Raw genomic sequence first — 14,859 nt, 5'->3', positions numbered from 1 at the left:
GAGAGACGCCACGCGACTGGTTTAGCGGACAGAACTCGTATAAGCAAATGTTGTGAGGGAAAAAAAAAACGTCTCAGGATGTACGGCGTTACAAAACACAGTCGCGGCAGCTACAGAGTCTAAAAAAAAAAAACGTGTAGTTTTCGTGACCTTGTGTCCACTTCCTGTTCGGACATACTGTAGTTCATGCTCTATACTAACTCTTTACTCTTTGCCTGTCCTCTCGATCCCCTGTGGTCAATTTCCTTCCGACTGGGCCGAGAAATGGATCTTTAATACTGCTCATGGGTTTTTTTCATGCATGTCCGTCTTTCACACCCAAGGTTGGAGCGAGCGGTTATCTGAAACGAGATCGTAAAGGACCCTGCCTGTGGTAAATCACTCCGTCTGATTCGGCGCTGTTGTCGGTGGATAGAGATAGAGATGTTATCAGATGGAGAAGTTAGACCAGATTCTGAAGGTGTTTTCTTTTTTGCAATAAGGAATAATATATACAGATAATAAAACCACATAAGGGGGCGCGGTGCCTTAGTGGTTAGCACGTTCGCCTCACACTCCAGGGTTGGGGGTTCGATTCCCGATGCCTCCGCCTTGTGTGTGTGTAGTTTGCATGTTCTCCCCGTGCCTCGGGGGTTTCCTCTGGGTACTCCGGTTTCCTCCTCCGGTCCAAACAAAGACATGCATGGTAGGTCGATTGGCATCTCTGGAAAATTGTCCGTAGTGTGTGTGTGTGTGTGTGAGTGAATGAGAGTGTGTGTGTGCTCTGTGATGGGTTGGCACTCCAGGGTGTATCCTGCCTCGATGCCCGATGACGCCTGAGATAGGCACAGGCTCCCCGTGACCCGAGGTAGTTCAGATAAAGCGGTAGAAAATGAGTGAGTGAGTAAAATCACGTGTCTCATGTCCTTCGTTAGATTTTTCTGAAACCTTTTCAGCAGTGTTGCATTAATGGCTGGGTTTTATGTTGCAGATGAAATATTTGTAGCAAATGTTCATTGCAGAACGTGTTTTCCAGTAAACAAGTGGAATGACTGAACACGGGGAATTTACAGTCGGATCTGGAAGCAGGAAAAATGAATCTGAGAGATTTTAATAAGAGACAAATTGCGATGTCTATCTGCGATGACTGGGAGAATCAGAGCAGCTCCAAAACAGCGGGTCTTGTGTGGTGTTCCCATTACACAGTGATTAGTGCCTACCAATGAAGGACACCCGGTGAACCGGTGACAGGGTCATTGGACGGCCTGAACCCATTGAGCCGGTTAGCCATCGGATTAATCAGAAAAGCTACTGTAGCGCAAATTGCTGAAAAAGGTTTCAGGACACACAGAGCATCATGTTGTTGAATATGAAGCTGAGTAGCTCCAAGACCAGTCAGAGTGCCCGTGCTGACCCCTTGTTCATCACCGAAAGCATAAATAGTTGCACACATCTTCAGCTTCTAAACACTCCACTGAGTCCTGTACTTTCCTGTAGCATGTGAAAGATCAGAGGCTCGAGACTGCCATCCGTTTGGTATACAGGGTTCATTCTGCTCCCTCTTAACACTGCTCCTTTTCAAGTGGCACTCACGACTGATCAAAATAGACCGACAGAGCCATCGTTCTTAAGAATGATGACACCCTGTTCAAGTGCGATCGAAAGAAATTATACGTCATTGGCCAGGGTTCTGCCGCTCTGGATGATCTCCTCCGGACAGGGATAGACATGGAGATTGAGTGTGAGAGAGAGAGAGAGAGAGAGAGAGAGAGAGAGAGAGAGAGAGAGAGAGAGAGAGAGAGAAAAGGGACAAACAGAGAGCGAAATTGTGAAAATGGATAAAAAGAGTGAGAGGGACACAAAGAGAGTGAGAAGGCGAGGTGTCATCTCTGGGTATTAATATCGAGCTGCAGTCTGAGTCCTTGCTCTGATCTACACACTAGACACATTGTCCATGTAGGAACTGTCTCTCTTTTGTCACAGGGATACTGACGTGTGTGTGTGTGTGTGTGTGTGTGTGTGTGTGTGTGTGTGTGTGTGTGTGTGTGTGTGTGTGTGTGTGTGTGTGTGTGTGTGTGTTAGTACAAGTGAAGCCTTTTTTCAGTGCCATGATCCCTTTCAGATTCCTTTTAAAGTTTCTTAGTACTGATCTAAGTATTTTCCGTTAGCCTTTGCCGGTTCCACTTCCGGCAACTGAGTCGATTCAGTCGAATCGTTTGTCTCTCTGCAGTCAAACCTTTCTAGAGTTTGATTGGACTATTCTCAGATACCCTCAGAATGGTCTCACCTCTGTACCAAGGACAAAACACACAAAGGCTTGTTTTAAAAAGACTGCAAAACCAAAACAAAAGACCAGAAACAAAATATACTGCACAATTTGTTTTTTTGGGGTTTTTTTTTTGTAAATAAAGGTAGCATACTCTACTGTACATGTGCATTTTGTTCCCTACGGTACCATGTGAACGTAGCCTCAACGGTGCACCTTAGCGATAATCCTTTAAATAAAGTTAGAAAGACGTAGCCTTTAGGGGTCCAAGCATTATGAAGTATCAGTTTATTGCAGTCAAGGACATTGCAAAATCCTGCTGATTCAAAGGCTTTAAACCAAATATAATGATTTTCCATATCCTGTTTAATTAACAGACATTCTCTTTTAGCTCAGAACTGAGTTACGATGCTACGTTTGCAAATTCGGGTCTACAGTCGAATCTAGTCATAGTGATAGTGACGTGACATACTGTACGACATACGATTATGGTGACCCATACTCAGAATTTGTTCTCTGCATTTAACCCATCCAAAGTGCACACACACAGCAGTGAACACACACACACCGTGAACACACACCCAGAGCAGTGGGCAGCCATTTATGCTGCGGCGCCCGGGCAAAGTTCGGTGCCTTGCTCAAGGGCACCTCAGCGCCACTACCCGGTTTGTTTAGATTTCACAGAACTTTAATAATAATAATAATAATAATAATAATAATAATAATAATAATAATAATAATAACAACAGAGACTTAAATGGTTATTGCTCAAGCCCCCTGCCACTGTTGGCCCCTCGATCAAGGCCCTTAAACCCTCTCTGTTACAGGGATGCTGTTTCACATCTGACCTTGTGCTCTGACCCCCAACTTTCTAACAAGCTATAACATGTGAAGAAAAGCATGGTGGGGACATAATTTATTTGATATTGGTGGGGACATAATTTATTTGACATTGGTGGGGACAACATTCCCCGTATTTTGTGCAGAAAACTGTTGTTATAAGAATACTTTCTTCCTCACATACCGGTAACCTGCATAATCACGTTGCATATTGCTTCATACAACGGAATATAGCTGCAGCCGACCTCAACACATTAGCGAGAAAGACAAAGCCAATCAAACAGCGACATGGGTTAGAGAGGCAGGACTCAAAAAAGGCAAAGGCCAATCATTTTAGAGAGTTGAGTTACAGAAGCGGGATTCATTGCAGGGGGTAAATCTGTTAACCGTTTGAGTTCCACAAGTTGCGCTATTTTTTACAGAACGCCGTATAAAATATTTTCATCTTATTTAATGATTCCTGGATAAATGTTAAATGAAATAAGTAAAAAAGCACAAGACACAGACGGATATCAGTGGTTAAGTATAAATATATATAGGCTTGGTCGAATTATTGCTAGGGACAATTGAGTGTTCCCTGGATATTGGTAGGGACATGTCCCTACCGTCCCTACCCAAATCGACGCCCTTGATTCCAGATTTGCCATTCCTTAAAGTGGCTAAGAAAATATCCAGTAAAAAACAAAAACCCTAAGCAGATCATGTTCATGAGCAATCACAAGCATATGCAGGATTTGACAGATCAATTCATCTACCGCTCATCCACGCTGGAGACGAGCGGGTCACCGGGGAGCCGTCACTCACGCCACAAAAGAGTATCAGAGGCACAAGTGTGAGATCCGACATCGCCGTAGTCACAAATAGCCTGCCTCTTTGATAATTGTCAGATCTCCTACCAAAAAAAAAAAAAAAAGACAAATGCCAAGCAGCCGAGGAGAGAAAGTTGGTCTTAATGATGTGAAAAAGACTTGACGTTGTCAAACTGCCTGAAACCAGTTTTGACTCCTGAACTTGCTTTTCTATTGAGATTCTTTAATGAGGTCCAGCAAAAGCAGCAAAGAAATCTGTTATGATTGACAGGGTCAGAATGAGGACCTGGACCTGGGATCAGAGTTCTTGGAGCAAAAATCTTTTTGTGTTAATGGATTCCTAGAATCTCTCAACCACAGATGTGTCTCACGGCTGATAAATACGGCTAAATATGCTTTTTGCCTTCTCAGAGACACTCGGTTAATCACCAATAGCTGCTTTTGAACCCCAAACTGGATCCTTCAAAAGGTTTAATACCCCAAAAAAGAGCAAATATAGCTCCCAGTTCAATCTCTAACAGTTTAGCTGCAACATTTAATCGACTTATTGGACAAATCAGTATAAACAAATGAAGAAGAAGAAGAAAGCTTTATTATTACCAAACATTATATTACAGCACAGTGGGACTGTGTTGGCTTTCAGCATTTAAAGTGTCATGAGTTGTGTTTAGCTGCTTCTGAGCAGGGTTATGAGAAAGGGGCGGGGTTTTAATACTTTTAATACTTATTATTATTTAATACTTAATAATTCACACCTCTCCACAGTAATGCAGCACAATAAAACAGAGAACACAACTCAAGCTATATTGATAGTAAAACACTGCTTACTCTCTCTCACTCACTCACTCATTTTCTACCGCTTTATCCGAACTTCTCGTCACGGGGAGCCTGTGCCTATCTCAGGTGTCATCGGGCATCGAGGCAGGATACACCCTGGACGGAGTGCCAACCCATCGCAGGGCACACACACACTCTCATTCACTCACACACTCACACACTACGGACAATTTTCCAGAGATGCCAATCAACCTACCATGCATGTCTTTGGACCGGACGAGGAAACCGGAGTACCCGGAGGAAACCCCCGAGGCACGGGGAGAACATGCAAACTCCACACACACAAGGCAGAGGTGGGAATCGAACCCGCAACCCTGGAGGTGTGAGGCGAACATGATAACCACTAAGCCACCGTGCCCCCTAAACACTGCTTAAATCTGCTAAAATCAGATCATTAAACTTTTCTAAATAATATAAACAACTCCATTTATTACCGACAAAGACGAAGATCCATGAAGTTATAAATCATGCACGTTTTCATCGTTATATATATAACACAGAAGAGTCATATCATGTCATTCCATCAATTCATTGTATCCTGTATAACCATGAGAAACGGTCATCCAACCCGATTAAACACCCAACGATCAAACAGTTTCGTTTTGTTTCATTTCATCGTTCAGTTCAAGATTAAAGATCCTTGGCATCGCTGATATCTTACAGCTACTGTAAGTAACCGAACATTTCATCGATGAAACCATTATTATCAAATCCTTATCTGTGAAGACTTGAGTCATTGGTGGTGACAAAATAAAGGCTTCTTTTTTTTCTTTTTCGTCTGAGCTTGATATGAAAATAGTGTTGGATAGAAAGATTCTAAAGTGGGAATAAACATTAAGGTTAAAAATAAAAATGAGATATCATTAAAATGAAATAGAGCATGTAGGGAAATATGGTGGAAAATTGCAAAAGATAAACAAATAATTAGATCAAATTTTGAAAAAGTAGTTCCTGAATACGGCGATTAGAGTGACGCGGTATGAACGGAATGAATATGATGAATATAGAACGCTGGATGTTGTTAAAGTGTTGAAATTTGCATGTAGTGCACAATCACTTGTGTAAAATCAGGCACGTTGGGTTGTTTTTCGTGCTCCTCTGTAGAGAGATGTTAGCCTCGGGTCCCAAATTAGAACACAGCTTGGGGCTTAGCATGACTGGTGATGCAGCATATCCATACAACTGCACACAGAAACACACACACACACACACACACAATGAAGCTGAAGTGTTAATGCCTGGCTTTTACACACTGAGTGTGAAGACGTGCTGAGTGGTTGAGTTGAAATCATAAACAAGAGAAACAAATGTTAATGTCAGAGAGTGTATGGGAATCGTGTGTAGGAATATCAATACAAATGTTTAAAGCCTTTTGTACACGTGTCATGTCAACCACGTCAAGGAATTTTTACAATTCATTCTCATATTTGGGGGGGCATGGTGGCTTAGTGGTTAGCACGTTTGCCTCACACCTACAGGGTTGGGGGTTCGATTCCCGATGCCTCCGCCTTGTGTGTGTGTAGTTTGCATGTTCTAACCCGTGCCTCGGGGGTTTCCTCCGGGTACTCCGGTTTCCTCCCCCGGTCCAAAGACATGCATGGTAGGTTGATTGGTATCTCTGGAAAATTGTCCGTAGTGTGTGTGTGTGTGTGTGTGAGTGAATGAGAGTGTGTGTGTGCTCTGTGATGGGTTGGCACTCCAGGGTGTATCCTGCCTCGATGCCCGATGACGCCTGAGATAGGCACAGGCTCCCTGTGACCGAGGTAGTTCGGATAAGCGGTAGGAAATGAATGAATGAATGAATGAATTATCACAAAGCTTGTGGTTGTTTTTACTTTTCAGCACGTTGGGGACCAACACTGCCCGTGTTGTAATGTCCCGCTTCACATCCCTTCCAACCATCTCCGCTTTCGCATCTTTGCCCTCACGTTTTTTTTTTTTAATCTCCTAGGAGGCTGAAAGTAGAACAGAGGTGTTTGGAAGGAGACAGAGCTAGTATGTGTGAAATAGGACAGTACGGGTAAAGAGACAAGAAGAGATTGATGGGTGTTTCTGTTAGAACTGTTTTATCACCTGCTGCTCGCCGAACATGACAGGAACGATATGCAGCTGTCTTATATTTCTATTTTATTCCATTTTTTAATCGCACATTTCTGGACACCTCCTGCTGTGTGTGGTACTGTTGTGTGTTTTATGTAGCTTACTTTACCTTAACCGTTACCTCCACACGATACAATCTGCTCTAGAGTTTATAGCGATTATTGTTGTATGTTTGTTTAAATTGTTTTTTAGCCTAATAGGAAAACATTTTTCATATTTGTGCAACAAACACTTTAAAATAAGAACGAATCATGGCGAATTATCAAAAGAAAGGTGAACAAGGTAGTAGTGAGAACAGCTCCGCTGTATGGGTTAGAGACTGTAGCAGTGAGGAAAAGGTGGAGGTACGGTAGTGGTGGCTCAACTAGTTAAGGCTCTGGGATTTGATCGGAGGGTTCAAGGCCCAGCACAGCCAAGCTGCCACTGCTGGGCCCTTGAGCATGGCCCTCAACCCTCCCTGCTCCAGGGGCGCTGTATCATATCTGCCCCTGCACTCTGACCCCAACCTCCTTAGTTGGGGTATGTAAAGAAAAAAAGAATTCCACTGTTCTGTAATGTATATGTGGCAATAATAAAGGCTTCTATGCCCCTGTTCTGTTCTGTGGAAGTAGGAATGACGAGGATGGACAGGATTAGGAACGAGCGCATCAGAGGGACAGCTCAGGTTGGCTGTTTTGGGGACAAGGTCAGAGAGACTAGATTGAGATGGTTTGGACATTTACAGAGGAGAGAGATGCTTATATTGGTAGAAGGATGTTGGAGATGGAGCTGCCAGGTAAGAGGACAAGACGAAGGACAAAGAAGAGATATATGGATGTGTTAAAAGAGGACATGAAGTTAATTGGTCCGAGAGTAGAAGATGCCGAGGATAGAGTTAGGGGGAAACAGATGATTCGCTGTGGAGACCCCTAAGTCGAAAGTAGAAGGGAATCATGACGAATCTTAGAAATACGAGACATCGGTAGACTTTGTCTGACATTCATTTGCATTTGTATCCTTAGTTATCTGAGAAAACTACTTTACATAAAATTGAGAAAAATCTCCATTCAGTTGTCGCTCGTTGTTGACCCTTTTTTAGAGTACATGTAAAAAAAAATAAGTGCATTTCCCCACACAGTGGAAGTCGGCTTATGGGACATTTTCAATCAGTGTAAATAAAATACAAGTCTGATCCAAAATTATTCAGGACTCTTTTGGCTTTCAGTGTAAGATGTTTTTTTTCCTCTGTTGATAAACGTAAACAGAATTTTCATGGCAAAACTTTAAATTTGAGCGTCCTATGAACAGACACTTGGAGCATCTCAGAGAGCAGAAACGGGTTTGATATCAACATTTGCTTTGAAGACACTTTGAAAACTACAAATTCTTAAATTCTAATAGCCAGAATCTATCCATCTGATGGGTTTTCCTGGACCGCCACACATTTATACGCACATACTCCGTTGTTATCTAACTAAGCTGTGGCTGAAATTTTATTACTGTGCCGTTTGTGGTGGTGTTGTGTTTCAAATTATTAAAAGATTTTCACTTTAGTGCAGCTCTGCTTGGGCTGGTGAAAATGCAGCGTAACCCCAGCAAGAGGCTGATTTGTGTGTTTTAATGACTTGGTGTTTTTTTTTGTTTTGTTTTTGGCTCTTGTATTATAAGCCTGAGTAGATGCATTAAATTCACAGAAAAAAAAATAATTTCTGTATTTTTATACAGTACATAGAAAAGCATTAATCCATAAAGGTGCAAAGATCTTCTTCTTTCGGCTTTTCACTTCAGGGGTCGCCACAGCAAATCGTCTCTCTCCACCTATCCCTATCTTCTGCATCCCCAACACTTGCCCCAACTAGCTTCAAATCCTCATTAATTACAGCCATATACCTCCTCTTTGGCCTTCCTCTTTGCCTCCTGCCTGGCAGCTCCATGTCCAACATTCTCCTACCGATATACTCACTCTCCCTCCTCTGAACATGTCCAAACATGTAGAACATGAGCTGTCCCTCTGATGTACTCGTTCCTAATCCTGTCCAACCTTGTCACTCCCAAAGAGAACCTCAACATCTTCAGTTCGGCTACCTCTAGCTCTGACTCCTGTCTCATAAAGGTGCAAAGATATCGTAATAAAATAAAATATAATTTAATAAAATATAATAATGTAGTAAAAAAAAAAATAAAGAAGAAGAAGAAGAAGAAGAAGAAGAAGAAGAAGAAGAAGAAGAAGAAAAACACCACTTTACAGCCCTCAAATGTTCTCATCCTTCTCTTTTTATTCAGAACAGTTTGGGTCACAGAGCCTGAACACTTTAACACTTCATCCTCCACAGAACACCGCTGTTTATGTCTACGCCAAGTTTATTACGTCTCGTTTGTGCTACCTAGACATAAATATCCTCCAGCAGTCAAAATATAGTTTAGTTGGATATTTAATTTATTTTATTATTGTTGATTTAATTGTTTTAAATGTTTTCGTGCCTCTATGTTCTGAGAAGAGCTTTTTGTTTAGTGGGCCGCAGCACCGAAGCTCACGGGCTAATGAAGTGCAATAACGGGTGTGTTTTTCATTACGACCCGCTGCTGGGGAATGTGATTGTGTGGCATAACGACCCTCCGAGCGGCAGCTTCATCCCTAATCACCAACGCTTCCTTTTATTACAGGAGACTAATGAAATCGTGGCTATTAAGAAGTTCAAGGACAGCGAAGGTAAGACTGATAAAGTGACACTAACAGAGAACAAAATCAAACGAGAATCTCGATAATTATTCAAATATATGTGTCTTATATTAAATTTACAGAGGTGTCCTCAGAATCTGTTTCGTTTCTTGAACCCTGAAGGACATTTTAAGTACTTACAAAGTTCTCTGAGCCTCACAGAGCTTCCAGATCGATGATCAGACTACTGTAAATCTTTAGCTCTTCTTTGACACTTCAAGATTATCACCAATGCTGTGTCTCATGTCACGAAATAATTGCCGCCTACTATTTTTTGACATGCTCCAGCTTAATCGTTTAGCATTTCTAGCACTTAGCGTCTGATTCAAATGCAAGAAAAACAAGATCACCCAAAATGAGATAACAGAATGGGGCATTTTCTTTTTTGCTGTTTCATCTCTTTTATGTATTTTTTTTACTTTACAGCACTACAAATTATTTATTCATTCGTAATATTTTTCAGCAGTGTGTGATGCCTAAAGAAACAAAGGTTTTTTTTTAGTTAGCTGTTTAAGGCATGCGCGTTCGTACCAGTTTAGAAGTATTACACACTATAAATGTTGCATAGACTAGTCGACTAATACGTTCATTATCCGCCGCTGTGGGGATTTATGGTGAGGCAGATGGTAAAGAAAAGCAGATGGACATGAGCTTCCGTGCTGCTTTCGGTTCCAGAGCCGTGCCCACATGCTGGTGCTTTTTAAGAATTGATATGTTCTTTAATAGTGTCACATTTCTTCCACTGATGTATCTGTTCTCATTATTAACATCATAGCCCATAAAAAAAACAACACTGAAGCTATCTAGATATTATGTTTAGAACTGCTTGTGTTATGGCAGTTCACTGAATTATGGTGTTCATTACTGTTATTTATTAGCGCTAATAAATCAGAATGAAAATGAACAGCGTTTTAAATCAGTTACGGCTTGAACTTTGATTACTAATCACCTAATTTTTTTAATTGATTGTCTAGTAATAAAAATATAGGACTTGTTTCACAGGGGTATGATGAACTGTTATGTAAGAAATAATATGATGGTTATATAATGTAATAATAATATACTTTGATTTGTATACTTCTACTTCTACTATAATCTTTTTTTTTTTATTTTACATTTTTCTATTTAAATTTTATTTGCTGTTTAATATTTTTTAAGCTGTTCATTACTTTTTTTGGTCTAATATAGCCATCTAGCTCAAGAAAAAACAGGCCAAAAGAGAACGGAAAAAGACCAAATACATGAAAAATGTCCAAATAACATTTTTGCTGAACTACAGATGTAGAAGTCTGTAGTTTATAGACAGAACCCCACCCTGAGACTCCTCTGTTGTTTAATAAGCTCAAGTGTGTGTGTATCTATGTAGGACAGGCACAAAAAATAACCAGTAGCTCATCTGGGAGCCTTGTGCACTCTTATTTAATAAGATTAATATCTTATTTATTTGTTTGTTTGTTTGTTTGTTTGTTTGTTTGTTTGTTTGTGTGTTTATTTATTTTTTTATTTATTTTTTATTATTATTATTATTATTATTATTATTAAAGCCTGATGTTCTCCTCACGCAGAGAACGAGGATGTGAAGGAGACGACGCTGCGGGAGCTGAAGATGCTCCGCACACTCAAGCAGGAAAACATTGTGGAGCTGAAGGAGGCTTTCCGGCGCCGAGGGAAGCTCTACCTGGTGTTTGAGTATGTGGAGAAGGTACACACAGGGACGCCGCTCTGTGGGATGCTTCAGTTCAGCTCAAACGCTGTGAATTTTATTTTAGCTACATGCTAATAGTGCAGGGGCACAATAAGAGAAAGACGTATATTTGGTTTAAAATCTTGCGTCGAATCCTACTCGATAATTTCCTCATGAAAGAGATCCATTTGTTGCAGATAACCAATAAAGTCTACACAATATACCATATAACATAACACACTTTTCATTATATGACATCCTTAGATAGATAGATAGATAGATAGATAGATAGATAGATAGATAGATAGATAGATAGATAGATAGATAGATAGATAGATAGATAGATAGATAGATAGATAGATAGATAGATTTTTCTGTAAATATCTCTACACATATATTTTTTCCCTTATTTTGGTACTTACTTTTCCTGGTATTATTATGCAAGTCCTCACTTTTCCTTATGTTCTTAGATAGGTCCTCACTTTGCCTTAACTCTTAGATAGGTCCTCACTTTGCCTTAACTCTTAGATAAGTCCTCACTTTGCCTTAACTCTTAGATAAGTCCTCACTTTGCCTTAACTCTTAGATAGGTCCTCACTTTGCCTTAACTCTTAGATAAGTCCTCACTTTGCCTTAACTCTTAGATAGGTCCTCACTTTTCCTGATATTCTTACCTAAGTCCTCACATGCCTTACACACTTTTTATATGCTTACTTAGGTCTGAACTTTATGTTACTTACTTATGTCCTGTCTTCACCTGTCCTTCCGTTCATACATAAGTACTTACTTTTCATTATACCCTAATTTAGGTCCTTACTATGTTGCTCAATTTTTTATGTTCTCACATATGTCCTCACTTTTCCTTGGACCCTTATGAGAGTCCTTTTTACTCAGTGAAGAGAACACATATATACATACAGTACATACCAACATTAGTGTTGCAAAAATGGAAAATACAGAATAGGTACAATGAGAATAGGTGGGAAATATCAAAACCCAGACAAGTTTAGGGTTGTTTATTGACTGTTTCTGTTTAAGCAAATAAATATATACAGTATATACATATAAACATATTCTATGGCCACATGTTCTGCTTGGCTATATATTTGGATGTTTTATTTTGTTGTGCCTGCTGGTGTAGAACATGCTGGAATTGCTGGAAGAGCTGCCTAACGGAGTTCCGCCTGACAAAGTGAGGAACTACATCTACCAGCTAACCAAAGCCATCCACTGGTGCCATAAGAACGACATAGTGCACAGGGGTAAGAGAATGATCTGGACGTGTTTGGCCAGTTTGCAGTATTAGAATGAGAGTGTGGATTGTTTGAACACCTTTAGAGCTCACTGCTACTCGTACACAACAAACACACCATCAGACAGAGACCAGGAGCTTCTGAGGAGGAGTGAAAGGTTTCTAATGAGCTCTGAGAAGTTCTGCTTTGAATGTGTGACAGACAAGCAGCATCCTTTGGCTAAACGTATGACTGTGAATGCCTAAACCATCGAGATGACCGATGATAGATGACCTAGTAAAGTAAAAACAGTACTGGCAGAGAGCCGGTCTTTAACTAGGCTCTTGTGGAGGAGCTAAATGTGAAAGCGACTGTCCCACTTGCAGGCAGTCTGTTTTTTTGCTCTTGAGCTCTTGAATGCAGTTTTATTCATACACTGTAAGCAGATACAGGGAAATATTGCAGAAAGATTTAACACGACACCAATTCAAAGAACGTCTACAAAGAAACGGCAATGATACACTTAATAAATTCCAAGTGGTTTAAATCAGTTTTATGTATTATGTAAAAACAGGCACACAGGAATACATTGTCCATGTGAAATAAATGGAGTTGCTTAATTTAGCTGAACAGCCAAAATGTGTTTAATAATAAGGTATGTGGTAGCTCAGTGGTTAAGGTGTTGGGCTACTGATCGGAAGGTCACAGGTTCAAACCCTAGGTCCACCAAGCTGCCACTGCTGGGCCCCTGAGCAAGGCCCAGGGACCCTCAGCAAGACCCTCAGTTGCTCATTTGTAGGTCACTCTGGATAAGGGTGTCTGCTAAATGCTACAAGTAAATATCCACCATTCGTTCCTAACGTTTGCATCGTAGCTGTATTAATGGAAATCTGCTCCTCAAGCCTGTAATCCTAATTTACAATTTTTTTAACCTAATTTCTTTTAATGATCAACAATAGATTAAAAATGTAACTTAAAACTATAACTGGTCTTGTATACATTTGAGGTCTTTAAGTCATGTCAAATACATCTGAAACGTGTAATAAGTGAGGCTGAACAGTGGGTTTCAACATTTTCCTCGAGTGACCTGATTTATTTTTCTTTTCCTCTTGCTTCATCTCTGTCTCTCTTACAGACATTAAGCCAGAAAACCTCCTAATCAGCTCAGATGACGTGCTCAAGCTGTGTGATTTTGGTGAGTTTGGCTCTCAGAAACGCCAGCCCCTGAAGATGTTCTTTGGCTGATTCTCATCAGCAGTGTTAATGGTGCAGGTGTAGAATTGCAACGCACCAGGAAACTATCTTACCAGAGAAGGTGGTAGTAAGAATGTAGACTAAAGCTCTACCTCTGTGAGAAGGCTTTTACTTATATTTGTGAGAACAAATCTTAGCCATGGGGGGGGGGGGGGGGGAGACACGGTGGCACGGTGGCTTAGTGGTTAGCACGTCCGCCTCACACCTCCAGGGTTGGGGGTTCGATTCCCGATGCCTCCGCCTTGTGTGTGTGGAGTTTGCATGTTCTCCCCGTGCCTCAGGGGTTTCCTCCGGGTACTCCGGTTTCCTCCCCGGTCCAAAGACATGCATGGTAGGTTGATTGGCATCTCTGAAAAATTGTCCGTAGTGTGTGAGTGTGTGAGTGAATGAGAGTGTGTGTGTGCCCTGTGATGGGTTGGCACTCCGTCCAGGGTGTATCCTGCCTCGATGGCCGATGACGCCTGAGATAGACACAGGCTCCCCGTGACCCGAGGAGTTCGGATAAGTGGTAGAAAACGAATGAATGAATGAATGAATGAATGAATGAATCTTAGCCATACGCTAGTCTGCTTGTGTCACGAGGGATGTGATGAAGGGGCAATTTTGAATAATTCATGAAGGCTTTTTACAAAAAAGGGGTTTCACATTGATGGAATTTAGCAGCTCCTTATAGAACTTCCAAGTCTGTGCTGCTAGTTAGTGATGAAACCAAAAGCGTTCGCAGTATTGTTGGGAGATCGCGAGTTAGAATTCTGACAGTGTCACAGCCATGAGTGGATCTGAATTAAAGAGAGAAAAATTAGTTGTTCTTTCTGGGAGGGATGGATTATATTACTGTCTCTCCTGTCAATCACAGCAGCACTAAACACTTATAGTCATCTGTAAGCTCATGCTAATGTCAGAGGGATTGACTCAATGCTAATAGAACAAATGCATACGTTTTGCATAAATGCAATTTTGAAGAAAAAAAAAAAAAGGTGGAAAGGAGGTCGAAAGGAATGAATCTTCAGCTTTAGAGAACACATGGAGCCCCAACTGGGGCAACAAACTCCAAAGAAGAGATAAAAGCAGTTGGTTGTTTATCAAATACCGCGCATTAGTTATCACTATGTGACTTTGTTGAAAGGTCTTGACAGTTATGTCCAAGAACATGACGATAT

The 14,859-nt window shown here is 41.0% G+C and overlaps 1 protein-coding gene across 6 annotated transcripts in view; it reads left to right on the top strand.

The window, feature by feature from the left end:
• The window catches only part of LOC113641817 (cyclin-dependent kinase-like 5), a 68,864-nt gene that overhangs the window by 36,636 nt on the left and 17,369 nt on the right, over positions 1–14,859 (top strand). For all 6 annotated transcript variants that reach the window (XM_027144839.2, XM_027144836.2, XM_027144840.2 and 3 more), the window contains 4 exons: positions 9,475–9,520; positions 11,095–11,231; positions 12,355–12,475; positions 13,581–13,640. In XM_027144839.2, the coding sequence (XP_027000640.1) occupies positions 9,475–9,520; positions 11,095–11,231; positions 12,355–12,475; positions 13,581–13,640 (364 nt within the window). The remainder of the gene's footprint in view (positions 1–9,474; positions 9,521–11,094; positions 11,232–12,354; positions 12,476–13,580; positions 13,641–14,859) is intronic.

Source organism: Tachysurus fulvidraco, chromosome 23 (genome assembly GCF_022655615.1).
Source record: "Tachysurus fulvidraco isolate hzauxx_2018 chromosome 23, HZAU_PFXX_2.0, whole genome shotgun sequence".
Classification (NCBI taxonomy): domain Eukaryota; kingdom Metazoa; phylum Chordata; class Actinopteri; order Siluriformes; family Bagridae; genus Tachysurus; species Tachysurus fulvidraco.
The sequence above is the reverse complement of the archived record's forward strand: the minus strand, read 5'-3'. Positions and strand labels throughout refer to the sequence as shown.